Genomic DNA, 24,676 nt, shown 5'->3' with positions numbered 1-24,676 from the left:
AACCCGGCTAAGAAGAGGGTTGGCGGGTCGTGTCAGATTTTGCCACTCCTACTTGTGGTGTTTTATTTTCCTTTTGAGGTAGAAACCTTACATAAAAAAATTGGTTGCTTATGGGGTAGAATTTTTTTTACTTAGTTTTAAAGTTCAACTTCCAACAAATTAGGTTTACATCTTATATGATACCTTTCTTGCGCTTACTATCTCTTGGTACTTTGATTATAGAAAGCCTCTTGTTTTTATTTGTGTGGATTTTGAAAACTCCAATACAAGTCCAATCATTTGGAGGGTTTCTGCATGAAGAACGTGGATTGGAAGGGCGAAGCGGCAGGGTTTCCATGGGCGAGAACCTGGGCAAGAAAGCAGATGGTGAAAGATTCGGGCGACAAAATGGAGGATTTCCGGCGGAGGAAGCGTGGTGGAGGCCTTGGTTTCGATCGCAGAGGCGGTGGACGGGAGGGTGGGGTTTCGGGGAAGAGGAAAATGGAGTATGTGAAGCGTGTGGCACGAGTTGTTGATGATGAGGATGACAAAGAGGAAGACGAAGATTCTGGGTCTGAGTGCGATTTTTTAATTGGAGAAGATAGCAAGGAAGGTGCTGATGATGCTCCGCGGGATGCCAAAGTTGCTAGTAAATCAATGGAAGAAGTTGTTGCCTTGCCGAAGACATCATCAAAAGAAACGGATTCATACTTGAGTCAATCTAGGTATACTCTATTTCCTTCTTTTTGATGGTTTCTTTTAGCTGCCGATACTCCGCACCGTTATAATATTAGGTGAGCTTGTATCTAGTGTATTAAGTTTTTTCTCGAGTGAGTGTATTTATATAATTTATTTGTTTGTTCGGTTGTTTTTCCTATTGTCTATTTTGGCATTCATTCAAATTGGAAATTGCATGGTGATTTATGTTTCACTCTGTCAGCGATTTTCTGCAACAATGTTAACCGGCTAGCCAGAGTGATAAGATAACAAGAATTCTCTATGCATTAATCCATCATGCAGTAATAATAGAAAATTCTTGTAGCAGTAGCACATATAAATTATTAGTGATGTACTGATGTTGTTGCCAGAATTTCACCAGAAAATATCCTTGAAAATTCATGGATGTGGAATTCATGGTATGTATCTCAAGATATTTTAGTAAACGATCTCACTGTTAACATCTTGTTAGACTTCCTTTTTTTCATTAGATATTCCTTTATTTCCAAATTTCTTTCTGGGTTTAGTTTCTCAAATCCTCATATTTCACAAAATATTTGAATATCTAGGACATTTTTCCATACACCCACTTATCTAAAAAAGCAGCTTTAGAAGGGAAATCACATTTTGCAGTCCAGTGTAAATTTCTGATTTCATTTTGGTGGGTGAACATATGCATGCGAACATCCCTTGTAGATTTATGTTTTCCTTGTTTTTCTAAAAAAGATAATTTATTTTAAGAATGACTGGAGAATAATTTCTCAAAACTCTCTGTATTTACTCGCCTGTAGTCCTCCGCGGCATTCGTTGTGCCATCAAGCTCATTTTTGGTGCTTTTTGCATGCACCAAGATTATATGATTCTATAATGATTATACTCTTGAATTGGTTAAAGGTAAATTGATCCGTAGATGTAATAACCGATGTATTTGCTAAATTCTTAATGTGGTAGTTCTTTCCTTCTGTGCAGTAAGGTGTCCATTTCCTGTTAACAACTTGAGGTGAGGTATTTTGTAGTGATTGCACAGGGTTAGTTTACTCATTTTAAGTCATTTCCTTGTTACTATATTTGTTCTGATAAGGGTGTCTGTATACAGCCTGTACGGAATAACTCTTGCATCCCTATTAACTGAATCTGTCAGGGTTAGGAATTTTATTCAGTGTGTGATACAACTTCCATGGAAAAATGCTATCTATATTAGTATCCTCATTTCCTTTCTGTGATATTTTCATCTCAAACTGTAGGTTTTTTTAGGTTGTGAGGACTAAAATATTTTTGCATCCTTTTCCCCTGTTTTCTTAATATTCTATATATTCTTCCTTATCCAACACATAACAGTTTTAGTTGTGTATTTACTCTGCCGAAATCTTCCTCATGGGAAATGTCGCTGCAGGTTTGAAGACACTGATATTTCTCCTCTGTCAGTTAAAGGAATAAAAGCGGCTGGTTATGACAGAATGACTGTTGTACAAGAAGCAACTCTGCCAGTCATTCTTAAAGGTAGGATTCTCTGAGGCTCAGTTAATACTTGTTAGTTCAATGACGAATATTAAGAAATGATTCATGTTTTTGCTCTACCTTGTAAATCTATCTTCCACCCTCTAATGTTACTGGTACTGTCTACATATTAAGGAATCACCTTTGGCATAGTATACAGAAGCATGTTGTTCCAAGTTTTAAGGATTCTTGGATAATTGTCTGCTGATGCATTTTATGCAACTATGGTTTGATCTGTAGAATATGCTGACATTTTGAAAGACTACTACTTTTTTTTTTCCATGCTTTTAATGGTAAGAAATTACAAAAATTATCCATAAGTTTTTGAGTGCTACCTTATACTGCAGATGTGTGAGCTGCTTCCACACCTTTTATATAAACAAACATTCACTTTGAGGCTTCAGCAGTAAGAACAAGTTTTTCATGTATTTGAGTTTGCAAGTCCAATTTGGTAAACAAGTGGACCATCTGTGTATCTGCTTAATACTGTAATTTATGCATCATTAACTGTGAGGATATGTATAATGTGACTAGGTTGCCAGTATTCAGACACGATGCTTCTGCCAGATGAATAAGGGGAAAATGTTTGGTAAAATTTCAGTTTGTGTTGTCGCAGCCTATATAATTTAGTATTGCAGTAGTGATCGTAAGCCGCTTCATAGTAACCAGCTGGGTACATTAATCTTAAACGATCATCATAATCAATGGTAATTTGTCAAATGGTTTTCATAATCTTTTGGACTTATCAATCTTATTTTTCACCCTGATTCTTCTTTTAAGGGGACACAATTGGAAGAAGTGTCTATATTTCCTTTTGAAACATGTATTGGAGTATGTAAGGTCATTTTTTTGCCTTTTTAACCATATACATAGAGTCTTCATATACAGTTATACATACATGATATTTGATATATTCACTTTGTTTCAGGGGTACCTTTTTTCATTATTAAAACCCTCATCAACTGTCTTTCATTACATAACCACTAGAAGTGTACATCCCTACAGGTTTAGTATCATGTCCATTTTCATCCTTTATTCTATTTAACTCTTTCTGCTGGTTGTGTAAATCTTTCAGTGTCCCTCAAAATACTAATCCTGTAGTCTTTTAGAGCAAACAGATTTTCTAATCAGATTTAGTTTCCATATGAAGCTACATTGTTAGTCTCCTAGTTTTATGTGCCTGGAAATGGGCATGTGTTTTTGTTTGTAGGCAAGGATGTCATGGCCAAAGCAAAGACTGGTACTGGAAAGACAATGGCATTTTTGGTATGATATTATTTGCCTTCTCTTTTTAATATTCAATGATTGTGAACAAAAAATTAGTGAACATGACATGTTCTTTTTGTCTTGTATTTCCTCGGTAATTTCAGCTTCCGGCAATAGAAGTCATTGTAAAACTACCCCCTGTTGGTCGTGATCAGAAACGACCACCAATTAATGTGCTCATCATATGCCCTACCCGTGAGCTTGCAAATCAGGCTGGTGCCGAGGCTAATAAACTGTTGAAGTATCATCCTACCATAGGCATACAAGTTGTCATAGGAGGAACAAGATTGCCTCTAGAACAGAAACGTATGCAAGCAAATCCTTGCCAGGTTTGCTGCAAACACTGTTAATTGGATGGTTTGCATTCATGTTAGTTTTGAGATGTGTTGTCATTATGTCCATGTTTTACGTAATGCAGATTCTTGTTGCCACACCTGGAAGGCTTAGAGATCATATTGAGAACACACCAGGATTTGCAACACGACTTCTTGGTGTAAAAATGCTTGTCCTTGATGAAGCTGACCATTTACTGGATATGGGGTTTAGAAAAGATATTGAAAAAATTATTGATGCTGTTCCAAAACAGAGACAGACACTCTTATTTTCTGCTACTGTTCCCGATGAGGTCATCTTTTATGTCACATCTTGTGCACTAAAGTATTTCTCCTGCATTGTGTAATATGCAATCACTTTTGCAGGTTCGCCAAATTTGTCACATTGCTCTAAGAAGAGATCATGAATTCATTAATACAGTCAAAGAGGGAACAGAGGAAACACACTCACAGGTGCGTCTATGGGGACATATAATAATGAGGCCTCTAGGGCAATGCAATTTTTATCAAGAATGTTGTTACACAGTGCTGAAGTATCGTTTTGCTGATCTCATTGTTTCTTGAATATTCAGGTCAAACAGATGCACTTGGTTGCTCCGCTTGACAGGCATTTTACAATACTTTACAGCATTCTTAGTGAGCATATTGCAGATGACCCTGATTATAAGGTCTGTGCAGCCATCTTACCGCTTTGATGCTAGTCAGTTGTGTTTCATTAAATTCTCACTTTACTTCGTGGTTACTGCTGTATACTGCAGGTTCTGGTTTTTTGTACAACTGCAATGGTGACAAAACTTGTGTCTGCACTTCTTTCTGAGTTGAACCTTAACATACGAGAGATCCACTCCAGAAAGACACAGAGTTACAGGACCAGAGTTTCTGACGAGTTTAGAAAGTCAAAAGGTCTCATTCTTGTAACTTCTGATGTTTCAGCTCGTGGCGTGGACTACCCTGATGTCACCCTTGTTATACAGGTAAAATAGCATTCGGCATTAATTGTTTAATGTCAAAACAGTCTTGTTATTCCATCATTTTGATCCTTCAGACTTGGACTTTTTTGAAGTTTATTCATCCTATTCTGGATGAAAGAGCCATCTTGAACATCCATTGCATTTGTTATTTCAGATACCGATACCCATTTAGTTGTTCATGTACTTTTTGCATTTTAAGGTGCCACTTCTTGGAATTTTCATAAGGGTTGGATATGATGATGAATTTATCCTTTATGTCATGTTTCTTCCCTTTTAACCTGCAGTGGATTAGCTTTTTTTATTAATGATTATTTGAGAATACTATGTCTTGACTTCGTCGCTAATCCTTTGATACATGCTGTCATGTGGATACTTTACCAGCCAAATTGTTTCTTCTTATGTTTACTTTAATGAATATTTGAGAATACTATGTCTTGACTTTGTAGCTAATCCTTTGATACATGCTGTCATGTGGATACTTTACCAGCGAAATTGTTTCTTCTTATGTTTACTTTATATGATTTTTTTGCATTATGATAACAGTTTGACCAGTATTTTTCAATCATATGCATAACTTTGTGACTTTTGAGCCTTGCCACTGTAGGTGGGGCTGCCATCTGATAGAGAACAATACATACACCGACTTGGAAGAACTGGTAGGAAAGGTAAAGAGGGCAAAGGCATATTGTTGCTTGCACCATGGGAGAATTTCTTTTTGTCAAGCATTAGTGATTTGCCAATAAGCAAAGCTGCACTACCTCCAATTGATCCATACATGAAAAAGGTGAGTGCCTTGTAATACTTGTTTGATGTGTAGTCCTTTTCCTAGAGTTTGTTCAGGGTGTTTGCGTATTTCTGAGTATAATATGTTGAAGCCTGATTTCATTTTATTTGTGATGTGGCTGTATTTTTCGTTTCTCATTATAAACCTTTGTGTAGCTTGTCATGAACTGATGTATACGCTTTAGTGAGACACTTATGGGCAAAAAACACTTTGAGAATGTGACCTCTTATGGGTCAATACAAGAAAACACAAGGATAAGCCTGTAATAACCATATTTTTTTGTCTTTTATTTATTTGGAATTTTATGCGTAAATTGGTTTGATTTGGGCCTGGGGTCCAAATCTCGAATCCAGGACCCATAAGGGGATTGATATAGGTGATAAATATTATAGCTATTGAAAAAAGATATATATATATATATAAAATGGCAATATAATAATAATTATATTAAAAATATAAAGGGGGAAGTTAACGAATGGATCCACAGTTAGATCCACATGGATCCAATATGTAGATCCATAAATGGATCCAACCTGTAGATCCATAACCTAGACGAATTACGGATCCAAATCACGGATCCTAATAAGCAATTCAGACACGGTTGGTTTGCGGGTCTCAGACACGACTCGTGCCCCGTGTAACGAAAAAGAAGAAGAAGAGAGAACCTCAAGTTAAAAAGGGCAGGACCTGCCGATAATAAGATTTTTTTTTTGTGGTTAGGGTTCTGAAGGAACCCTAACTCAATAGCAAAGGGGAGGGGCACGGAGCCGCCAGAGGAAAAGTCTATCCCCTCTTCAAAAGGGGGTCTCACGTCTCTTCCTCCTACTCTCGCTCCTCTCTTCCTCGTTTTCTTGCTCTCCATCTCAAAGCCCTTCACGGCGGCAGAGCAGTTGAAGCCGACAGACCTCTTCTCTCGCGATAGCAGCTTCTGATTGTCGGAAAAGCACCAAAAGAGGTAGGTTTTACTGTTTTTTTCTTTAGGAAATACCGTGGGGTCGAGTATGCTGTGTGGGTTGCCGGAAATCCCAAGTTCCTGGGCTTTGGATTCTCGGTGAACCCCAATCCGAAAACCCCAAATCGTTTATTTGGGGATCTTGGTATGCCCTTAAAAAGGGGGTTTCGATTTCGATAAAAAGGGGGTTTTCGATTAAAGGAGTTCGGAATTGATAACCAATGAAATACGTGATGTTTTGGGAATAACCTGAGTATGTGCTTTGAATCCGTTTATCTAGGCTGTGTATATTACCAGTTCTGTAAAGTCAATAATTTTTATCAGCCCTGTGTATCATCTTGTTTCAATATTCTGAAATTTGAGACTTGTTTTTCAGTAGGACATCTTATAGTTTATCCTAAAACGAATTTTTTGTTGGCGATTGGTCATATTATTGATTTATGATAAGGTTCATGTTAACTACAGTAATATTTGTCATCAAAAGATGAATGGTGTTAATCGATTTTCTGTTCTATTACTCTGGAAATCTAGTTAAATTAGCCTTGTAAATTAACATCACTGATTCCTGTCAAAGGTAATCCGTGTATTATATGTTATTATTAAACCAATTGATGAATTAGGAAGACCATTAGCTTGGTTTGTAAGGGACAAAATATGCACTCAATCAGATTCATGCTCAGTGTACACTCAGTCTGATTTGGTTTGTATGCCTTGTTAATAAATTTTATGGAGATCTTGCGCATATGGATGTTGCCTGATGGTTAAATTTTTCCTTCCAATTTTCTATAATATTTTGTCCGTGTTGAGGGTCTCGAGTGGCCTGGAGGATGTGAATATGAAAGTGTCTTACACATGTTCACTCATATACGCACCTGCACACCAGTCACCTCACCTTCTCTTTCCTGTGTTCGGCAGACACTTCGACGACCCCTGCTTGAGCCGTTCCTCGTCATCGGCATCCCTGAGCTTTTCCCAAGCGTCGATTATGAGGTACGGGTTCTTTCTTTTGAATCATGTGAGAAATCGAATATCGATTCGATTTTCATGCAATATTTAGTGCAAATCCATGGTTAAAGAGTGATTCTATGTGTTCACTCTAGATTACATGGATGAGGATCCATAGATCCTCTTTTATATGGGTGTTTTCGGTTCTTTACACATAAAAATTCTGTGTATGAGTTTTTATACAAAAACGGACTCATATTGGATTATGATTGAGATTTATTTCTATTTGTTATCAAGATTTATGCTTGTATATATATACTTTAATCTGCGTTTTCTGTTCTTGAATTGGGTTAATGCTGGATATAGTTTGAATGACTTGATCGATGCTTATAAATTTGATTCTTTTTTTAGGCATAGTTAAGATCAATGCTTAGATGGTGATTAGGTTTGTAAAATTGTTTTCAAGTTCATTGACTCAGCAAATTGCATATGGCTATATACAGATTCTCATATGAAAAGTATTCATGTTATCCCCTGGTTTACTTGTGTTAAAGATTTAGTTTTTCTTTCTACGCATGTGAATGTATGGACATGTTCTTGTATTGAAAACATGGATCATAAAAGTTTATTGTTGTTGTACTCGCATACTTATATACTTGTATGCATGCTTTGCTAGAGGTGAATCAAGGAAAGAATGATATTTCTCTTGTGCTTAGAATCGACATGTTATGCTTGCTTAAGACTTTAGTGCAAGGTTGCTTGCGTATGCATCTGCATACATGAAATTGATGTATTTTGGCACGTACCTCATGGTGTGCGTGTGGTTCATGAATAAAAGTATGCATTTGACTTGAGTATGCATCCGAATCGAACAAAGACATGCTTATTAATATTTTTGTGGCATACACATGATACATGTTTGCATTTCTGAATGTGTATATAAATTTTCAGAAGGTGTGGTGTGCATGTATTTTGGTTCTCGAGATATGTCAAGATTTGGAATTATTTATATGTTTTGACTTGATGTGACGTGCTTAAGCATCATACTATATGAAGTTTGTTTCAAATGCATGTGCATACATGCATTGATGTGTGTTTCGCATGCACATAAATGCATGAGTTGTTCACTTGTCCTAATTGAGATGATTCCTGAGTGAATGCATATTGGCATGTGAATGATGATTTTTGCTTATGAATGCATTGATGGTCAATTGGATCATCAGGGACTGGGATAGCCTCGAGAACAAGTTGCTCTCTGTTTTAGTTATTTTGATGCATTGCAAAAAAATCAAATGTGATATTGCTATTTTATTTCACTGTTCTATGTTGCCATGGGCGGTGGTCCCGTGAAGAGCTTGGTGTGCTGATTTACAAGCTTATGTTATTAATTCTGCAGGTTGATTGTAAATGTAAAAGAGATGAATTAATAACAAGATAAAAGAAAGTAAAGAACAATATAATTTATGTTCTCTGGATGCCCCTTCTTTAGTGTGAGAATCTTGGATGTTGCGGTTTGGGGAAACCGTGAGGATACAAAAACTCCGTGTGCGTTGTTGTTGCCCCTGAACCCGATATTGAGGTTCTTCTCCTGACCACGGTTTTAGGGAGAGTCCGCCACTTTGCCTGGGGGTGATGTGTTTGATACAACTGTTGTTGTTTTGGTATACCAAGAAAAGTGACACTTGTGGATGCTGATGTTCCAGGTATTCCTGACATTAGATGTTTTTTTTTAATATTCCGATGGATGATGCTGTTTTCTGATATTGGGCGAAATCTAAGTTTGAAACTCAGTAATAAAATACATATTGTGTGTTAAGCTACCCTGGGAATCTAACTTGACCTCGGAGATTTTACCCGTTTGGTGTATCCACGGGCAACGGTAATTAAAAAGAGAAACTTAAATTGTATGCATTTAATAGGGCATGCATATGAAAAGAAAAACTTTAATGAAAGATAATGAAATGTTCATGCATTGCACATAAATCATGCATATTCCTGTTAACCATTAGAACATACATATTTTACCCGTTCCCTTAATCGTTACATGATGGTGAATGCATGAGGTTTAATTTATAATGCATGCTAAATGTCCTGCTTATTTAAATTGTGATCCATGCTATTGCTTAATGATTCTTCATGCTTAGAAATTATTTCCTGTTGCATGAATGCTTAATTGAAATTATGAAGTTGTTATAATTGCTTTTCTCTAAATGATTGCATGAAATCTTATTTGTATTCATTATGCTCACTTGTTTCATTAGAAGTACCTGTGCTCAGGATTTCGGTTTTGACACCCTACTTCTATGTTTTTTCGCAGCCGCAGGTGATTAGTGAAGTCGACTAATTTCTATGAGTATATGAGAGTCACACTTGCTTTAGACTGCTTCACTTATAGACAAAGTGACTCTACTTTTTGTTTCTTTTAGTTTTTTTTATTTCCTGCAGTTGTTACTTCACTCTTGACTTGATTATGAGACTCTTATTGATTCATTAATAAAGAGTTTGGTTTGTTTGGTTATGGATGATAAATGTAAGTTCGTTTGTGGTGTGTGGTTATCCAGCTGAAATTGGAATTGTAAGGACCCCAAGTCTCTGAGAAGATTTCCGCAACTAAAAAAAAATCAACATTTTCAAGGGGTATGCGTTGGGGTCGTTACAAAGCCACTTATGAGCTTAGTTGTCAAAAGTTGTGCCTAGGCTTAGGCTTATGGGTCTAGGCGGTGGGGCCCTATTTTTTTACCTAGGTTGCATAGGCTGTCATGCCTAAGTCGTAGGGACATAATTGTCATGTTTTTTAATATTTTTTTTGTCTCTTTTTTTATTTTTTCTTTTTCTTCTTCCTCCTGCACCAAAAGCTTTCTTTTTATTCTCTCATTTTCTTCTTTTATTTTTCTTTTTTACCTTATTTTTTTTCTTTCTCCTCCTTTCACCCCTCTCCTTAGTTGTCAAAGGTGGAGCCTAGGCACCGCCTAGGCAGCCTAGCCGAGGTAGTCTCTCGGTCTGATGCACAGTTGCACACACATGTATATGTTTTATATGTAATTGTATATAATTATATATAATAACATATCTTAAACATATATTATAAATTTATAATATTATGTGTTTATATTATATATATACATATCTATGTACTTAATTCATATATAATCTATAAGCATAGGAGTTATCTATTTGACTGTGTTCGACAACATACTATTATTTGTCTATTGCTTATTGTTGATTGATTTTATGTTGTATACATGTTTGTTATTAATTTTAGTATTTTGTTTACGTATTTTGTATATATTTTTAAATTTTTTTATTTGGGGTACTGCCTAGGCCCCACCTAGTCTTTTTAGGAGCTCACTGCCTAGGCTCCGCCTAACGCCTTTGAGAACTAAGCTTATGGGCTAAGAACACACAAAAAATATCAAATATTATTAGGAAACAATCCTTAGAAAAACCCTTACAAAGTGAGAGGGGGTAGACCCCATTATATACAAGTGATGACTCTTAAAGAGCCGTTGGGACCATATTGACAAAACTTAAAAATGACAAAATATCGATAATAAAAAATAATTTTAAAAAATAATTTTTTTCATAAGAAAATATAAATAAAAAAGTAAAAAAAATTAAAACCACATTATTTTTTCACGATAAATAGCTGTTAAAATGTAATTAGTGCATTTAAAACGTGATATTTATGTTTTGATGAAAAAATCAGGATATTTTGAAAATATTGAGAAAAATTGTTGTTTTTAACTTTCAGGTAATTTCTTGCGATATTATATTTGTCACTATGGTTGGGACCTACCCAACGACTAAAAATCTAGCCATTGGGTAGGGTTCAACGACTCTATGGTTGGTCCCAAAAAGCCCATGATGGTTGGGAATTATTACAATAAAAGGAATAGATAAAAATGGAAAAATAAAAAATACAAAATACTTATTTCTATCATATACATGAAAAGACCAAAATACTCCTGAACTACAGATATACAGAAATGCATATGTAAATATATATATATATATATACATATATGTTTACATTTAACACTCCCCATCAAACTTACAGTGGAATCACCAAAAGTTTGTCCAATAGGAAATGAAACCTTGGGGAAGACAAGGCTTTTGTAAAGAAGTCTGCAAGCTGATATTCTGAAGTCACGTAGGGCATTGAAATATTCTGAAGTCACATACGGCATTGAAATGGTTTTCTTAAAAAATTCTTCACTAACATAATGACAGTCCATCTCAATAAGTTTAATATGCTCATGAAAAGTATGATTTTCAGCAATGTAGATGGCATTTTTGTTATCACAACATTAGTCTTGATGGCTCTGTTACGATTACTCTCATATCTTTGAGAAAATGCCTCAACCATACAATTTCAGTCGTAGTAGTTGTCATGACTTGATATTTGGCTTTTGTGGAGGATAGAGATACTTTATGTTGCTTCTTGCATTTCCATGATACCAAGGAATCTCCTACAAAAATACAGAAACCAGTAGTTGAACATCTGTCATTTGGGTTTCCTTCAATAAGAGTCAGAGTAATCAATTAAATTAAGAGAAAATGATACAAATAATCCTTTAGAAGCAAAATTTTTCAAATATCTAATAATACACATCACAACACTTATATGCGCAGAGGTAGAATAGTGCTAAAATTGACTGGCCTTGTGAACTGCATGCACTATGTCTAGTCTGGTAATAGTCAAGTATGTCAATACTCCAATCATTTGATGATATGAAGTAGGATCTTCCAAAGGTTCTCCATCATCAATTTTCATGTTTGTATTTATCACTTCACGTGTAACTACTCTTTTGTCATTAGTAATTCCAGACCTATCAATAATTTCAGTTGTAAATTTGGATTGAAACAACAAATACCTTCTAGGGAATATGAAACCTCAATCCCTAAGAAAAATTTGAGAAAACCAAGGTCAGTCGTTTCAAAACATTGCTTAAGAATACATTTAACTTGATTTCCTCCTTGTTTATCTGCTTCAGTTATGATAATATCATCAATAAAAAGTAATAAAATAATAACTACAACAAAATTCTTAACAAACAAAGCAATGTCAGTATAACAGGAAGTATATCCAAGCGTAAGTATAACAGAACTAAAACGATCATACCAAGCTCTTGGAGCTTGTTTAAGACCATACAAAGCTTTTCTAAGGCGCAAAACTTTTTTCTTAGCAACGGGGTGAATACATATATACTTCTTTTAAATCACCATTTAAAATGCATTTTTAGCATCTATTTGATAAATTGGCTACTTCTTAATAGAGGCTATGGCTACGAGAATTCAAACAGAAGTCATTCGTGCTACAAGAGCAAAAGTTTCATCATAGTCAATTCCATATTCTTGAGCATATCCTTTGGGGACTAACCTAGCTTTATGTCTTTTTAGAAATCCATCACTTTTAGTTTTAACTTTAAATACCCACCTACATCCTTTTGATTTCTTATTGGTTGGTATGTCAGATAATTCTCAAGTTTTAGATTTCTCTAAGGCTCTAATTTCTTTATTCATAGCATTTTGCCAGTCAGGATAGTCCTTTGCTTGGTTATATATGGAAGGTTCAAAGTATAATTTTTTTTTGCTAAACAAGCTCTATAATGAGGTTCAAATGATTCATATGGAAAAATCCTATCTGGGATTCTACGTGGTTTTTTAAGTGCCTAATTCTTGTGTTTTCTTTTTCTTCTATGTGTGAATATTTTTCCAAAGCACTTGGTTGTTCATTATCTTTTATTTTTTGATATTGAATAACATTTGAATGATCCTGGGGTTCATTATACTGAATATCAAATTGAGATTCATTGCAAGGTATCTCGTTAATGTCTTTATTTTATGTGACATTGTTTTCAAGGGAAATTTAAAAAAAAATATTTTTATTTTCATCTTTTGGTGTGGTAATATCAAAACCATTTTCTTGTTCTAAAAATGTGACATTCCTAGAAATATATAACTTATTATTTTTAATATCATTTCTCCTAAACCCTTTTTAGCTTTCTCTATATCCTAAAATATACATGGGATAACTTTATGAGATAATTTATCATTCTTATGGGTGAGTACAAAGCATTTACACTCTAGGATAATCAGGCGGGGACATTATAAATCTTTTCATATGGTAAAAATATTTTAATTTTTAAGGAATACAACATATTTATAAGGTATACTGCAGTAAGAGCTGCGTCTGCCCAAAAATATTTGGGAACTCTTAGATATTAGAAGAGTTCTAGTGGTTTCTATTATGTGCCGATGCTTTCTGTCGGTTAAACCATTTTGCTATGGTGTATTAGCACATGACCTTTGATGAAGTATTCCATTTTATCTTAGATATTGCTGAAAGTCATTAGACATGTATTTCTCCCGTGAATCAGAACAAAAAATAAATATATTGGTCTTCAAAAGATTTGTCACTAACTTATGAAATTTTTTAAAATTCTCAAATACTTCATATTTAAGTTTGAGAAAATATATCCAAGTGTAGTGGGAGTAATCATCTACAAAAATATCATAATAAGTATATTCTCCCTTGGAGGCAACAGGGGCAAGGCCCCAAACATCGGAGTGGACTAATTCAAGAAGTTTAGAAGCAGATAAAGACCTCTCTTGATATGAAATTGATTTCATTTTAGTAAGAATACAATCAGTACATGAGATTTGTTCATTACAAAAAGTCCTCAGATGAGGAATATTGAATAATTTATACATACTAGGGTGTGCTAGTCTTTGATGCTACAAAACTTTATCCAATTTTTTAATATTAAGGCAAAAAATCTTGATAGGGATTTTCAACTGATTCATATAATACAAGTCTCCTTCTTTATGCCTTTCTCCAATATGCTTCCTGGACTAGACATCCTGTATTAAGCATTGGTTAGAAGTGAAAGAGACTTTATATCCACGATTTGTGATTCGAGAAACCGAAAGCAAATTTAAATTTAGTTCTGGAACAAATCTTATTTGTAGAATACTAAAACTAGGACATTTTCTTAAATTTCCAATTCCATTAATATCAAGAGGGGTTCCATTGGTAGTCAAAACATTTCTTTTACTAGTAGAGTTACTATAATTAGAAAGTATAGATTCATCATATGAAATGAAGCACTCGAGTGTAAAAGCAAATGAGCTATACCTGGAGGAGAAGACGAAGAGACGACAACACCGATTACGGATTGTCCTTTGAGTAGAGGTTGAAAATGCCTCCATGAGTTGAGAAAGAGATACGTTTGAAATTGATTTGCTTGAAGAGTCTTCTTCCACTTGTGAAGTACCAACCAAAGCAACCTTCTTTTCCTCTTTGTTCTTGAATTCTGGACAATATAGTTTAATATGTCCTGAATACCTCCCCTTCCATCCTTTTTTCTGTCGTACACACGTTTCTTCCCATAGTTATTGTTCTTATAAAAGTGTGGGGGTTTGTATGTATGAGTGTTGGCTCCTGGTTTTGAAATGGCCAACACATTGTCTGCAACTTCTCTTGCTTCATTTTGAGACCTTAATCTAGTCTCTTTCATGCAAACTTGAGTTAAAACCTCTTGGATAAGAGAAAACACATCTTGTCTACTATGAATGATATTGCTTATCATTTGTTCAAACTCGAACCTCAAACCTCTCATAAATTGAAGAAATTGTTCGTTATTTATTTAATTCTTTCTAAGTTGAGCATGAGAGTTTCCCAAATGGGCTCTAACTTAGCCATTTGATCCCACAACTTCTTTAAAGAGCCAAAATACTCTTTAACACTCTTGTCACCTTGTTTACAATTGTGAATCTTATCTTGAAGCTTCCATCTAAATGCTATATCACATTGAGTATACGTTTGTTTAATAAAGAGCCATGCTTTATTGACTCTTTTAAATTCCAAAATAGTCACATGTATCTTCATTCATGCTTCCCATGAATAGGAAAATAACCTTAGCATGAACAATCTCATTCTTTCAAGGCTTATAATCTTACAAGAGCCTTTTCATTTTCTTCTCCTTTGATAACTTTTTCCTTAATGGTTTCATCTTTTTCTTTACCAGATTTTGTGAGAGTGAGTTGTGGTTCAATTGCAAAACCATCAACATACTCCCACAATCCTTTACCAATAAGATTTCTTTTAATGGCGGTAGCCAATAAATTATTGTTCTTTCCATCAAATTTGATTGGGACTACCATCAACACTTTTTTGTCGGCCATAGAACCAAAGAATATAAATTTAAAGAGAAGAGAAAGGAAGAAGAATAAATACTTGGAGCAACTTTCAAATTTTTTTGAAGCACCAATGTCTCTATGCATTGATAAGATGACAAATCTTCAAGAAAGTTGGTAGGCATGCTTCCCAAGCAAGGCCCGATTTTCATACCACTGCAAAAATGCTTGAGAAAAAGTTGAATATCACCAAGGAGTCGATATGACTTTGATACCATGTCATGAACTGATGTATATGCTTTAGTGCGCCACTTATGGGTAAGAGAATACTTTGAGAATGCGACCTCTTATGGGTCAATACAAGAAAACACATGGATAAGCCATGGGCTGAGAACATACATAAAAAACATCAAATGTTATTAGGAAACAATCTTTAGAAAAACCCTTACAAAGTGAGAGGGGGTAGACCCCATTATATACAAGTGATGGCTCTTAGAGAGCCTTTGGGACCTACCCAGTGGCTACAAATCTAGCCAGTGGGTAAGGTCTAAGTCTAGTTATTCCCAAAAAGCCCATGATGGCTGAGAATTATTACAATAAAAGGAATAAAAAAAATAAAAAATAAAAAATGCAAAAACACTTATTTTTGTCATACATGTAAAAAGACCAAAATACCCCTGAACTACAAATATACAGAAATGTACAGAAATGCATATGTAAACATATATATATACATATATGTCTACATTTAACATAGCTTTGGTATATTCTTGTGTTTTCTATACCGTGTATGCCATAGGCCTTTTCAGATTTTCTATTTGATTTATATATGCTATAGTCGATTGTACCTACAATCTAATTGGAATCTCATGATGCAAGTTTTTTTGACTCAATCTAACCTCATACATGTTCAGCATGGTCGATTTAGTAGGAATCAACCCTTGGATCATGTTTTTTGACGAACAAACATGTTTTTTTGAGTCAAGAAAAATTGTTGGGTTCATAGCCGTCGATTTTGGGTTCACTAGAAAAACCCATGTACAGATTCTATCATTCTGGTGATCCAAAAGCCAGTTCCCACTAAATAAAATATGTAGATCACATCTATGGTGATAGATGTGAGCACCATAGATGTGAGGAGAAAAATAATAAACAAAAAAAATGGTGTTTGCTAAATCGATTGTAGCAAACATTAATCCCTTTCTATTTCCCCTTGTTTTATAGGGTAGGAGCGATCTTCCATTTCATTGCTTCTTTTTAGCTTTAAGTAGAAGGCCACCAGTACAGTGTGTGCATGTTGACGAATCTCTGTTTTTCCAAATTGTTTACATTTTGGACTCTTTGTGACTCAAATAGCCGTAGTCATTCGAATGGAAACAATGTCACAATTTTTAGCTAGCTATCATTCTTACTTTTCTAATCTTCTTTCTGCTTGTGATATTCTCATTGCCTCTGATATTTCTCCCCTTAATCCTCCTTTTTACTACATTTTTGCATTCTTCTATAGCTTAACTTGGTTTAGCTATGTTGGCAAGCATTTTCTGGAGCTAGTATTTTCAGGGTTTTTCTTTAGTCCATTTTGAATAGGCATGAGGAAGTTGAATTTTTGGAGGAATTTTATTACCAACCGTGGGAACATGTATGCTGCTGCTCATGAAATTTTAAGATGAATAAAGCATCCTATATTAAGTTTATGGATAATAACCAGAGTTACCGGAAGCGCCTAGGCACATGGGGAAGCGTGAAACGTCGCGCTTCCGAAACGTGCAGGGAAGCGCACTTCCAATAAATGGGAAGCATGCTTCCCCCTCGCTTCCCCATTTTTTCATTTTTTTTTGTAATTTTATTTTTTTTGCTTCCCCCTCGCTTCCGATTCGCTTCCTAGGTCGCTTCCGAGACGGTTCGTAATTTTCTTCTAAGTCATCCCACGCTTCCCGCTTCCTAAAATTTTGAAAGTGCCTCGCTTCCCGCTTCCCGCTCCCGCTTCCTCGACTGGTAACTCTGATAATAACTATGTAAAACGTGTATTTCAGAATTCTCAACATACTGTTGATATTGGTACTTGAGGGTGCTGCCACAGACATACTGTATGACATTTGGGAACACTATATTTGTACAAATATTTTATCTTTATATTTGTTTATGTTTTATCAGCATTACCTTGTGCTGTATATGTAGTATGCATTTATGTGTGTGTGCAACTCAACTGCATCCTAGCACCCTTGTTTTGGAAAACAACCACATTATACCAGCAGTAGCTGTATCGTACCACAAACCGTCACCCTTACCTATCTGACATAGGATACGCAATGCTTCATTGATGTGAAGGAAAAGAACTTTTGTTCAATTTTGTTGGATGAAAAGAAATGGACTGTGCAGTTAGTGGCATCCTTTATGTCATTTTATGCCTTGTTCCTTGTGAAAGTGTTACAGCACGTTCATTACCTTCTAGAACTTTAGGGAAGCAATGCTGAATTAAAGATGGAGTGGTAGCGGCAATCTTGACAAAGCTTCCTTTATTCCAGAAAGTTAAAAGATGCAAATAGGGCACTTTATTTGCAATTTTAGCCTGAGGGTTCAATGGAAAATACAATGCTAGATTTGAAGAAACTTTTGAAAAGAAGACGTCATTATCGTCATTATGTATATGTCTGACCCGATCCATTTATATAATGGATCGGGTCCAGACCCAGTTCGTGTATAATGTAAATTAACACTCTATTAAGGGGAATTTTCGTACCCTAGTTTTACACACTTATTATATTAATAGAATGAGAGGGCAGTCACGATGGACTGAACCCCTTTCCTCTGGAATCTCTCTCTCTCTCTCTCTCTCTCTCTCTCTATGACAGGCCTGTGCTGAAGAACAAGGACTTCTTTCTTTCATGGTATCAGAGCAACGTGACATCTAGGAGTGAAGGGCTGCCAGCGTGAATCTGGACACAGCGTTAATCTGCGTAGATCTATTAGCGTGAGTCTACCAGCGTGAATCTAGACCCAGCGTGAATCTGCGTGGATCTATCAGCGTAAGTCCATCAGCGTGAATCTGGAAACGTAAAATACAGGTTCCCTCCATCAGCGTGAATCTGGAAACGTAAAATACAGGTTCCCTCCATCAGCGTGAATCTGGAAACGTAAAATACAGGTTCCCCTTTTCCTTTTGTGAAAAACTCGATTCTCTTTCTCTCTGTGATTCTGTGAACAACTTGATCCTTTCTTTCTTGATCTATGATTCTGTGAGAAACTCGACTTGGTTAGAAACGTGAATCTGCTTTTCATTTCAGATCACTGTGATTCTTTTTCTGTTAATCTGTGATTTTTTTTTTGTTAATCACTGTTGCTCTCTCATTTGTCATCTGTTTTTCCCTCATCTGAAAATATTTCTGTTTTCGTTGGTTCTGAGTCGAGTGTTCTGTCATCATCTACATATATTAGCCGAGCAATGTTCTATTAGCCGAGCCCTCTGTTTCTGTTTTTCATACCTAAGTGTCAGTTCAAACATATTCATCAAATGGATTTTACTCACGGGCAATCATGTCTGTCCTCAAGTTTTCTCGGTCAACCAGTCTCTGAAAAACTGAATAACTGCAACTTCTTAACCTGGAAAAGACAGATCATCCCGTTTATAAAGAGCCAGGACCTCTCTGGTCATCTGGATGGATCGGTCCCACTGCATCCAGAATTCCTTTCGCAAGAAAAGGCGGACGATAAAGGAGAACAATCTGTTGTTCTTCACAAGAATCCAGAATATGTTGCTTGGATGAAGAGGGATCAATCGCTAGTGACATACATCACTTCAACCCTTTCACAGGAGGTTCTTATTGCTCTTCCTGATGATTGTTCGGCAAAGGAACTGTGGGATACGTTAGTTCAAACATATTCACAAATTTCTGAGGCAAGAATTATGTTTCTTAAGCGAGAGTTTCAAATGCTGAAGAAAGATTCCATGTCTATTATGGAATACCTGAATAAAATGAAAGTCATCACAGATCAGCTGGCCGTTGTTGGGTGTCTTGTCAGTGAAAAAGATAAAGTACAACAAACCTTGAGTGGATTGGGGCCAGACTATCATGTTATGACGACAACCTTACTATGTTTACCAGAACTTCCAAAGTTTTAAGATCTTCGTGAGAAATTATTGCAATATGAGATGACTCTGAAAGGATCTTCTGAAGACTCTCATGGGAATTCAGGAACACAAGATGTGCTGGCTATGGGAATGAGTTATGGTCGAGGACGAGGAAGTTCTTTTCGAGGAAAAGGAGGCCAAGGGAGAAATAACTATGGAGGTCGTGGCATACTTCCAACACCCAATATCCAGGGACAAAGACTCATTCCCACCTGCTTCCTATGCAACAAGAAAGGGCACATTAAAGCAAATTGTTGGTTCAATCCTCAAAACAAAAGGGAAAGCTCCACAAGCAGAGGCTAGGAAGGATGGAGAAGTAAAAGAGTTGCTGTTGGCAGCCTTGACAGGATTGAATATGAAACAAAATGACAAAGGAATTTGGTATGTCGACTCCGGAGCAGCTACTCATGTTACGGGTGATGTAGGTAAACTCTTGACTCTTACTCCTTATGTTGGAAAGAATAGCATAGTAACAGGAGATGGATCCCATCATGCAATCTCACATACTGGAAATGCCATTATACACATGTCAAAGTCCTCTCTTAAACTTCCAAGTGTCATCCATGCGCCTAATATTCAAAAGAACATTGTTTCTGTCTCAAAACTTGTTGATGATGCTAATGCTTCAGTTGAATTTACTCCCTCTTCTGTTTATGTCAAGGATCTTCGCACGAGGAAGACATTCGCTGAAGGAAGACGATGGGGGCAATATGTACATTTTTCAAGAAGATCCTTCCTTCATTCATTCCAACCATTCATCCTTGAAGCCTCACCAACGTCAAGTTTTTTATTTTGATTTTATATTTACTGTTTCTGAAAGTAATAAGCCAAGACTTTGGCATAGTCGTCTTGGCCATTGTGGTCGCCATTTCATTGAAAAACTTGTCTTGAATAATCTTATTCCTAAGTCCAGTCTGAGTTCAAAAGTCGTTGATACAAAATGTTCTAGTTGTCATTTACGTAAGAGTCATGCTTTACCTTTTGCTTCCATTAATAAAAGAGCTTCAAGGCCATTTGAGGTCATTTGTTCAGATGTCTGGGGTCCTGCCCCAATTACTTCTTTTTCTGGCAGTAAATACTATCTTATTTTCATTGATAGTTACGTTATACTTGGATATTTTTTATGAAGCACAAATCAGATGTCTTTGGATTGTTCCAGAAATTTCACTCTTTTGTTCAAAATCATTTCTCTACCAACATTCTTAATTTCCAGTGTGATGGAGGAGGTGAATTCTCCTCGAGTGACTTTGTTAATTTCCTTCAACATAATGGGATAAAGAGAAGAGTGTCTTGCCCTCATACACCTCAACAAAATGGGATTGCTGAGAGGAAGCATCGACATATTGTTGAGACTGCAATGAGCATGATGCTCGGGAGCAATCTCCCTGTATCATTATGGACTGAGGCCTTCCACTCCACAGTTCATGTGATAAATCGATTGCCCATGAGTATCTTAGAAAATAAGTCACCATACCTCTCTCTTTTTGACATACAACCTGATTATCATGAATTACGTGTGTTTGGGTCTGTTTGCTATGTTCACATTGACAGCTCACTCAGGCACAAGTTCCAAGATAAGGCTTTAAAATGCAGGTTTATAGGATATGCAGAAGATTACAAAGGGTACAGGTGTTATGATCCCCTGAGCAAGCGTGTCAAAATATCAAGGAATGTAATTTTCGATGAAATGAACTTTGCTGATCAGAATACTAATTCAACTATGGTGGATACTGATAACTCAAGCTCCAGCATTGAGGTATACTACCCATGGTTAAATTCAGAACTCTTCTTCAATGGTAAAGTAGACTGTCCAGAAAATTGCAGTCAGAAGGAGCCACATGAGGATTCAGCCAATGAGACTCAAACGGAGGAAACTGTTACATATGACTTGGAGCCAACAAGGTATAAGGGTATTGTGTACACCCGGCGAGAGAAAGAGCCCTCATTCATTCCTTGTACGAATACGGATCCATCTGGATCATCCGCTTCGCAACAAATGGATATCAGAAGATCCTTACGAATTCGACATTCGATTGACAGGTGGGTAAGTTATAAAAAATTTTCATTGGATTTTCAGTTATTCTTGACATCCATAAGTAAAGAGGATGAGCCTCTCATGTTCTATCAAGCTGTGAGTTCTAAAAGATAGGTAGAAGCAATGAATGAAGAAATGGAGGCCTTACATGAATGTGGGACATGGGAGATTGTACCTAGACCACTGAACAGAAATGTTGTTGGGTCAAAATGGGTGTACAAGATAAAGTATAAACCAGATGGGAGCATCGAAAGGTACAAGGCTCGACTTGTAGCCAAGGGATTCACACAAGAGGAAGGCCAAGACTTTGATGAAACCTTTAGTCCTGTAGTTAAAATGGGGACCATTCGCATTGTGTTGAGTCTAGCCATTAAACATGGATGGACATTGAGCCAGCTGGATGTAAAAAATGCTTTTCTGCACGAGGATTTAAAAGAAGAGGTATACATGGAACAACCCACTGGATATGCAGAACGAGACGCCAAAAAATATGTATGCAAATTAAAGAGAGCACTCTATGGTCTGAAACAAGCTTCTCGTTCCTGGTTCGATAGTTTTTCTCTAGAAATACAACATGGCTTCTCTCGATCTCTTTTGGATCACTCATTATTTATTCACAATGAACAAGGAGTCACTACTCTTCTGTTGATATATGTAGATGACATCATCATCACAGGGAACTGTAAAAGTCACATTGAGCAGGTGAAGAAGTTATTAAATCAGAGATTTAAGATGAAAGATTTGGGAGAGCTGCGATATTTTCTTGGGGTAGAAGTTGATAACAGAAATGATACACTTATCCTTACTCAACACAAATATACGTTGGACATTCTCGGCAGAGCAGGCATGACAGATTGTAAGCCGTTAACAACTCCAAGTGTCATTCATCAGAAATTGAGTTCCCAGGAAGGGGATATATATGGAGATTCCACTAAGTATCGCAGTTTAGTTGGCATGTTGCAATACCTGACTTTTACTAGACCCGACATAGTATATTCGGTTAATCAGGTATCCCAGTTTATGCATGAACCTCGTATGTCACATATGGAGGCAGTCAAACGTATACTTCGCTACCTGAAGGGTACAGTTGGTGATGGGCTGGTATACAAGAAAAAGGAATTAGATCCAGGCGGGGGCCATAAGATCGTCACTTATGTTGATGCTGATTGGGCGGGTGATCCAGACGAACGACGATCAATATCCGGTTATTGCAGCTTCATTAGGCCAAACTTGGTATCCTGGAGCAGTAGAAAACAAAAGGCGGTTGCTAGATCAAGCACTGAGGCTGAATACAGATCGATGGCCACTGCTACGGTCGAGAGTACATGGATAAGACATCTCTTGACAGAAATGGGAGAACCGATTGCTCGGTCACTGTTGTTGTGTGGCAATCAAAGTGCCATCAACATGTCGTTCAATCTCATCCACCATAGTCGAGCAAAGCACATTGAAATAGACCAACATTTTATTAGGAAAAAGGTTGAAGACAAAGAGATTGAGCCTATGTATGTGCCAACTGAAGAACAAGTTGCTGACATCCTCACTAAAGGGTTGACAAAGGATAGATTTTGGTTTCTGAAGAACAAGTTGTTCATGGTCCAACACCATGCACAACTTGAGGGAGGCTGAAAAGAAGACGTCATTATCGTCATTATGTATATGTCTGACCCGATCCATTTATATAATGGATCGGGTCCAGACCCAGTTCGTGTATAATGTAAATTAACACTCTATTAAGGGGTATTTTTGTACCCTAGTTTTACACACTTATTATATTAATAGAATGAGAGGGCAGTCACGATGGACTGAACCCCTTTCCTCTGGAATCTCTCTCTCTCTCTCTCTCTCCCTCTCCCCTCTCTCTGTCGATGACAGGCCTGTGCTGAAGAACAAGGACTTCTTTCTTTCAACTTTTCCTTAGAAAAACAGAACTTAATCAGAGTCTCGCATAGATTATATCAGCTATACTGATTTGATGTCTTTCCCTGTAGTGCCTTTTAGGAATAACCTCCAAGGATTAATACGCAAGAGTTTGTAACTTTAATAAAGCCATCGATACTTGCACACTTCCTGAGTTCATGTTTTAAGAAATTTGGTGATGCCATTATAAAATTTGGTAACAAGAAAGCATTGTTGATTGGGGCTTATCTATTAATAAGGAAATGAAGTATTTTCTTATTGTCTATGTTGATGACATTTTTGTCATGTAAGATGATGATGAAGAGATTCACTGCTTGAGGAGCATTTAGTTTAAGAGTTCAATTCAGAGATCTAAGTAATAATTTATTGCTAGCAGATAGAGAAGAACACTAGCATAAGAGAATCCTTGACCCTTAATGGTCCTCTTATGCGTGGTGGACTGTATTTGTATTGAAGTCAATAACCTTGCTTGAGGTTTGATTACAGCTGGACATGCGATGACTATATTACTTACATGCCATAGATTTACCATTAAAAAAGGAGTCTTTTGGTTTGTGATCTTGTTTTTTCTTTTTCTTTTGTTTTTTCAGTGAACATGGATAGGATGAACCATAAATTACTCTTCGTCAGTTTTCTGTATCTTGCAGATTAACTGCCAAGCCTCCATAATTTCACGCACTGTTTTCCCGTCTTCACAGGTTGAGCGTGCTCTTGCTCATGTAGAGATGAAGAACAAGGAAGCTGCTTATCAAGCATGGCTTGGATATTATAACTCTGTCAAAACCATCGGCCGAGATAAGGTCAAGCTTGTGGAGCTCGCTAATGAGTTCAGCAGCAGTATGGGTCTTGACAAGCCACCAGAGATTCCAAAGCTTATCCTTGGCAAAATGGGTCTGAGAAATGTCCCCGGCTTGCGTGCTAAGTAAAAGATGAAGCTGTGGAGTGCAATCTGATTTGTTGGGGTGCCATTGTGAGGTGCATTTTGTAGGTATAAGCTAACCTGGTTAGAA

General features: G+C 36.5%; 1 protein-coding gene across 1 annotated transcript; it reads left to right on the top strand.

Moving 5' to 3' along the window:
• The first annotated feature begins 205 nt into the window (after window positions 1-205).
• LOC149814569 (DEAD-box ATP-dependent RNA helicase 31-like) lies at window positions 206-24,676 on the top strand. The gene is made up of 10 exons (XM_089988339.1): window positions 206-704; window positions 2,090-2,196; window positions 3,404-3,459; window positions 3,564-3,788; window positions 3,878-4,084; window positions 4,158-4,244; window positions 4,364-4,459; window positions 4,550-4,765; window positions 5,367-5,546; window positions 24,365-24,676. The coding sequence occupies exons 1-10, from the start codon at window positions 295-297 to the stop codon at window positions 24,590-24,592; spliced, it is 1,812 nt and encodes a 603-aa protein (XP_089844465.1). The 5' UTR covers window positions 206-294; the 3' UTR covers window positions 24,593-24,676.

The sequence above is a fragment of the Nuphar pumila genome, chromosome 15 (genome assembly GCF_984573655.1).
Source record: "Nuphar pumila chromosome 15, dmNupPumi1.hap1.1, whole genome shotgun sequence".
Classification (NCBI taxonomy): Eukaryota; Viridiplantae; Streptophyta; class Magnoliopsida; order Nymphaeales; family Nymphaeaceae; genus Nuphar; species Nuphar pumila.
The sequence above is the reverse complement of the archived record's forward strand: the minus strand, read 5'-3'. Positions and strand labels throughout refer to the sequence as shown.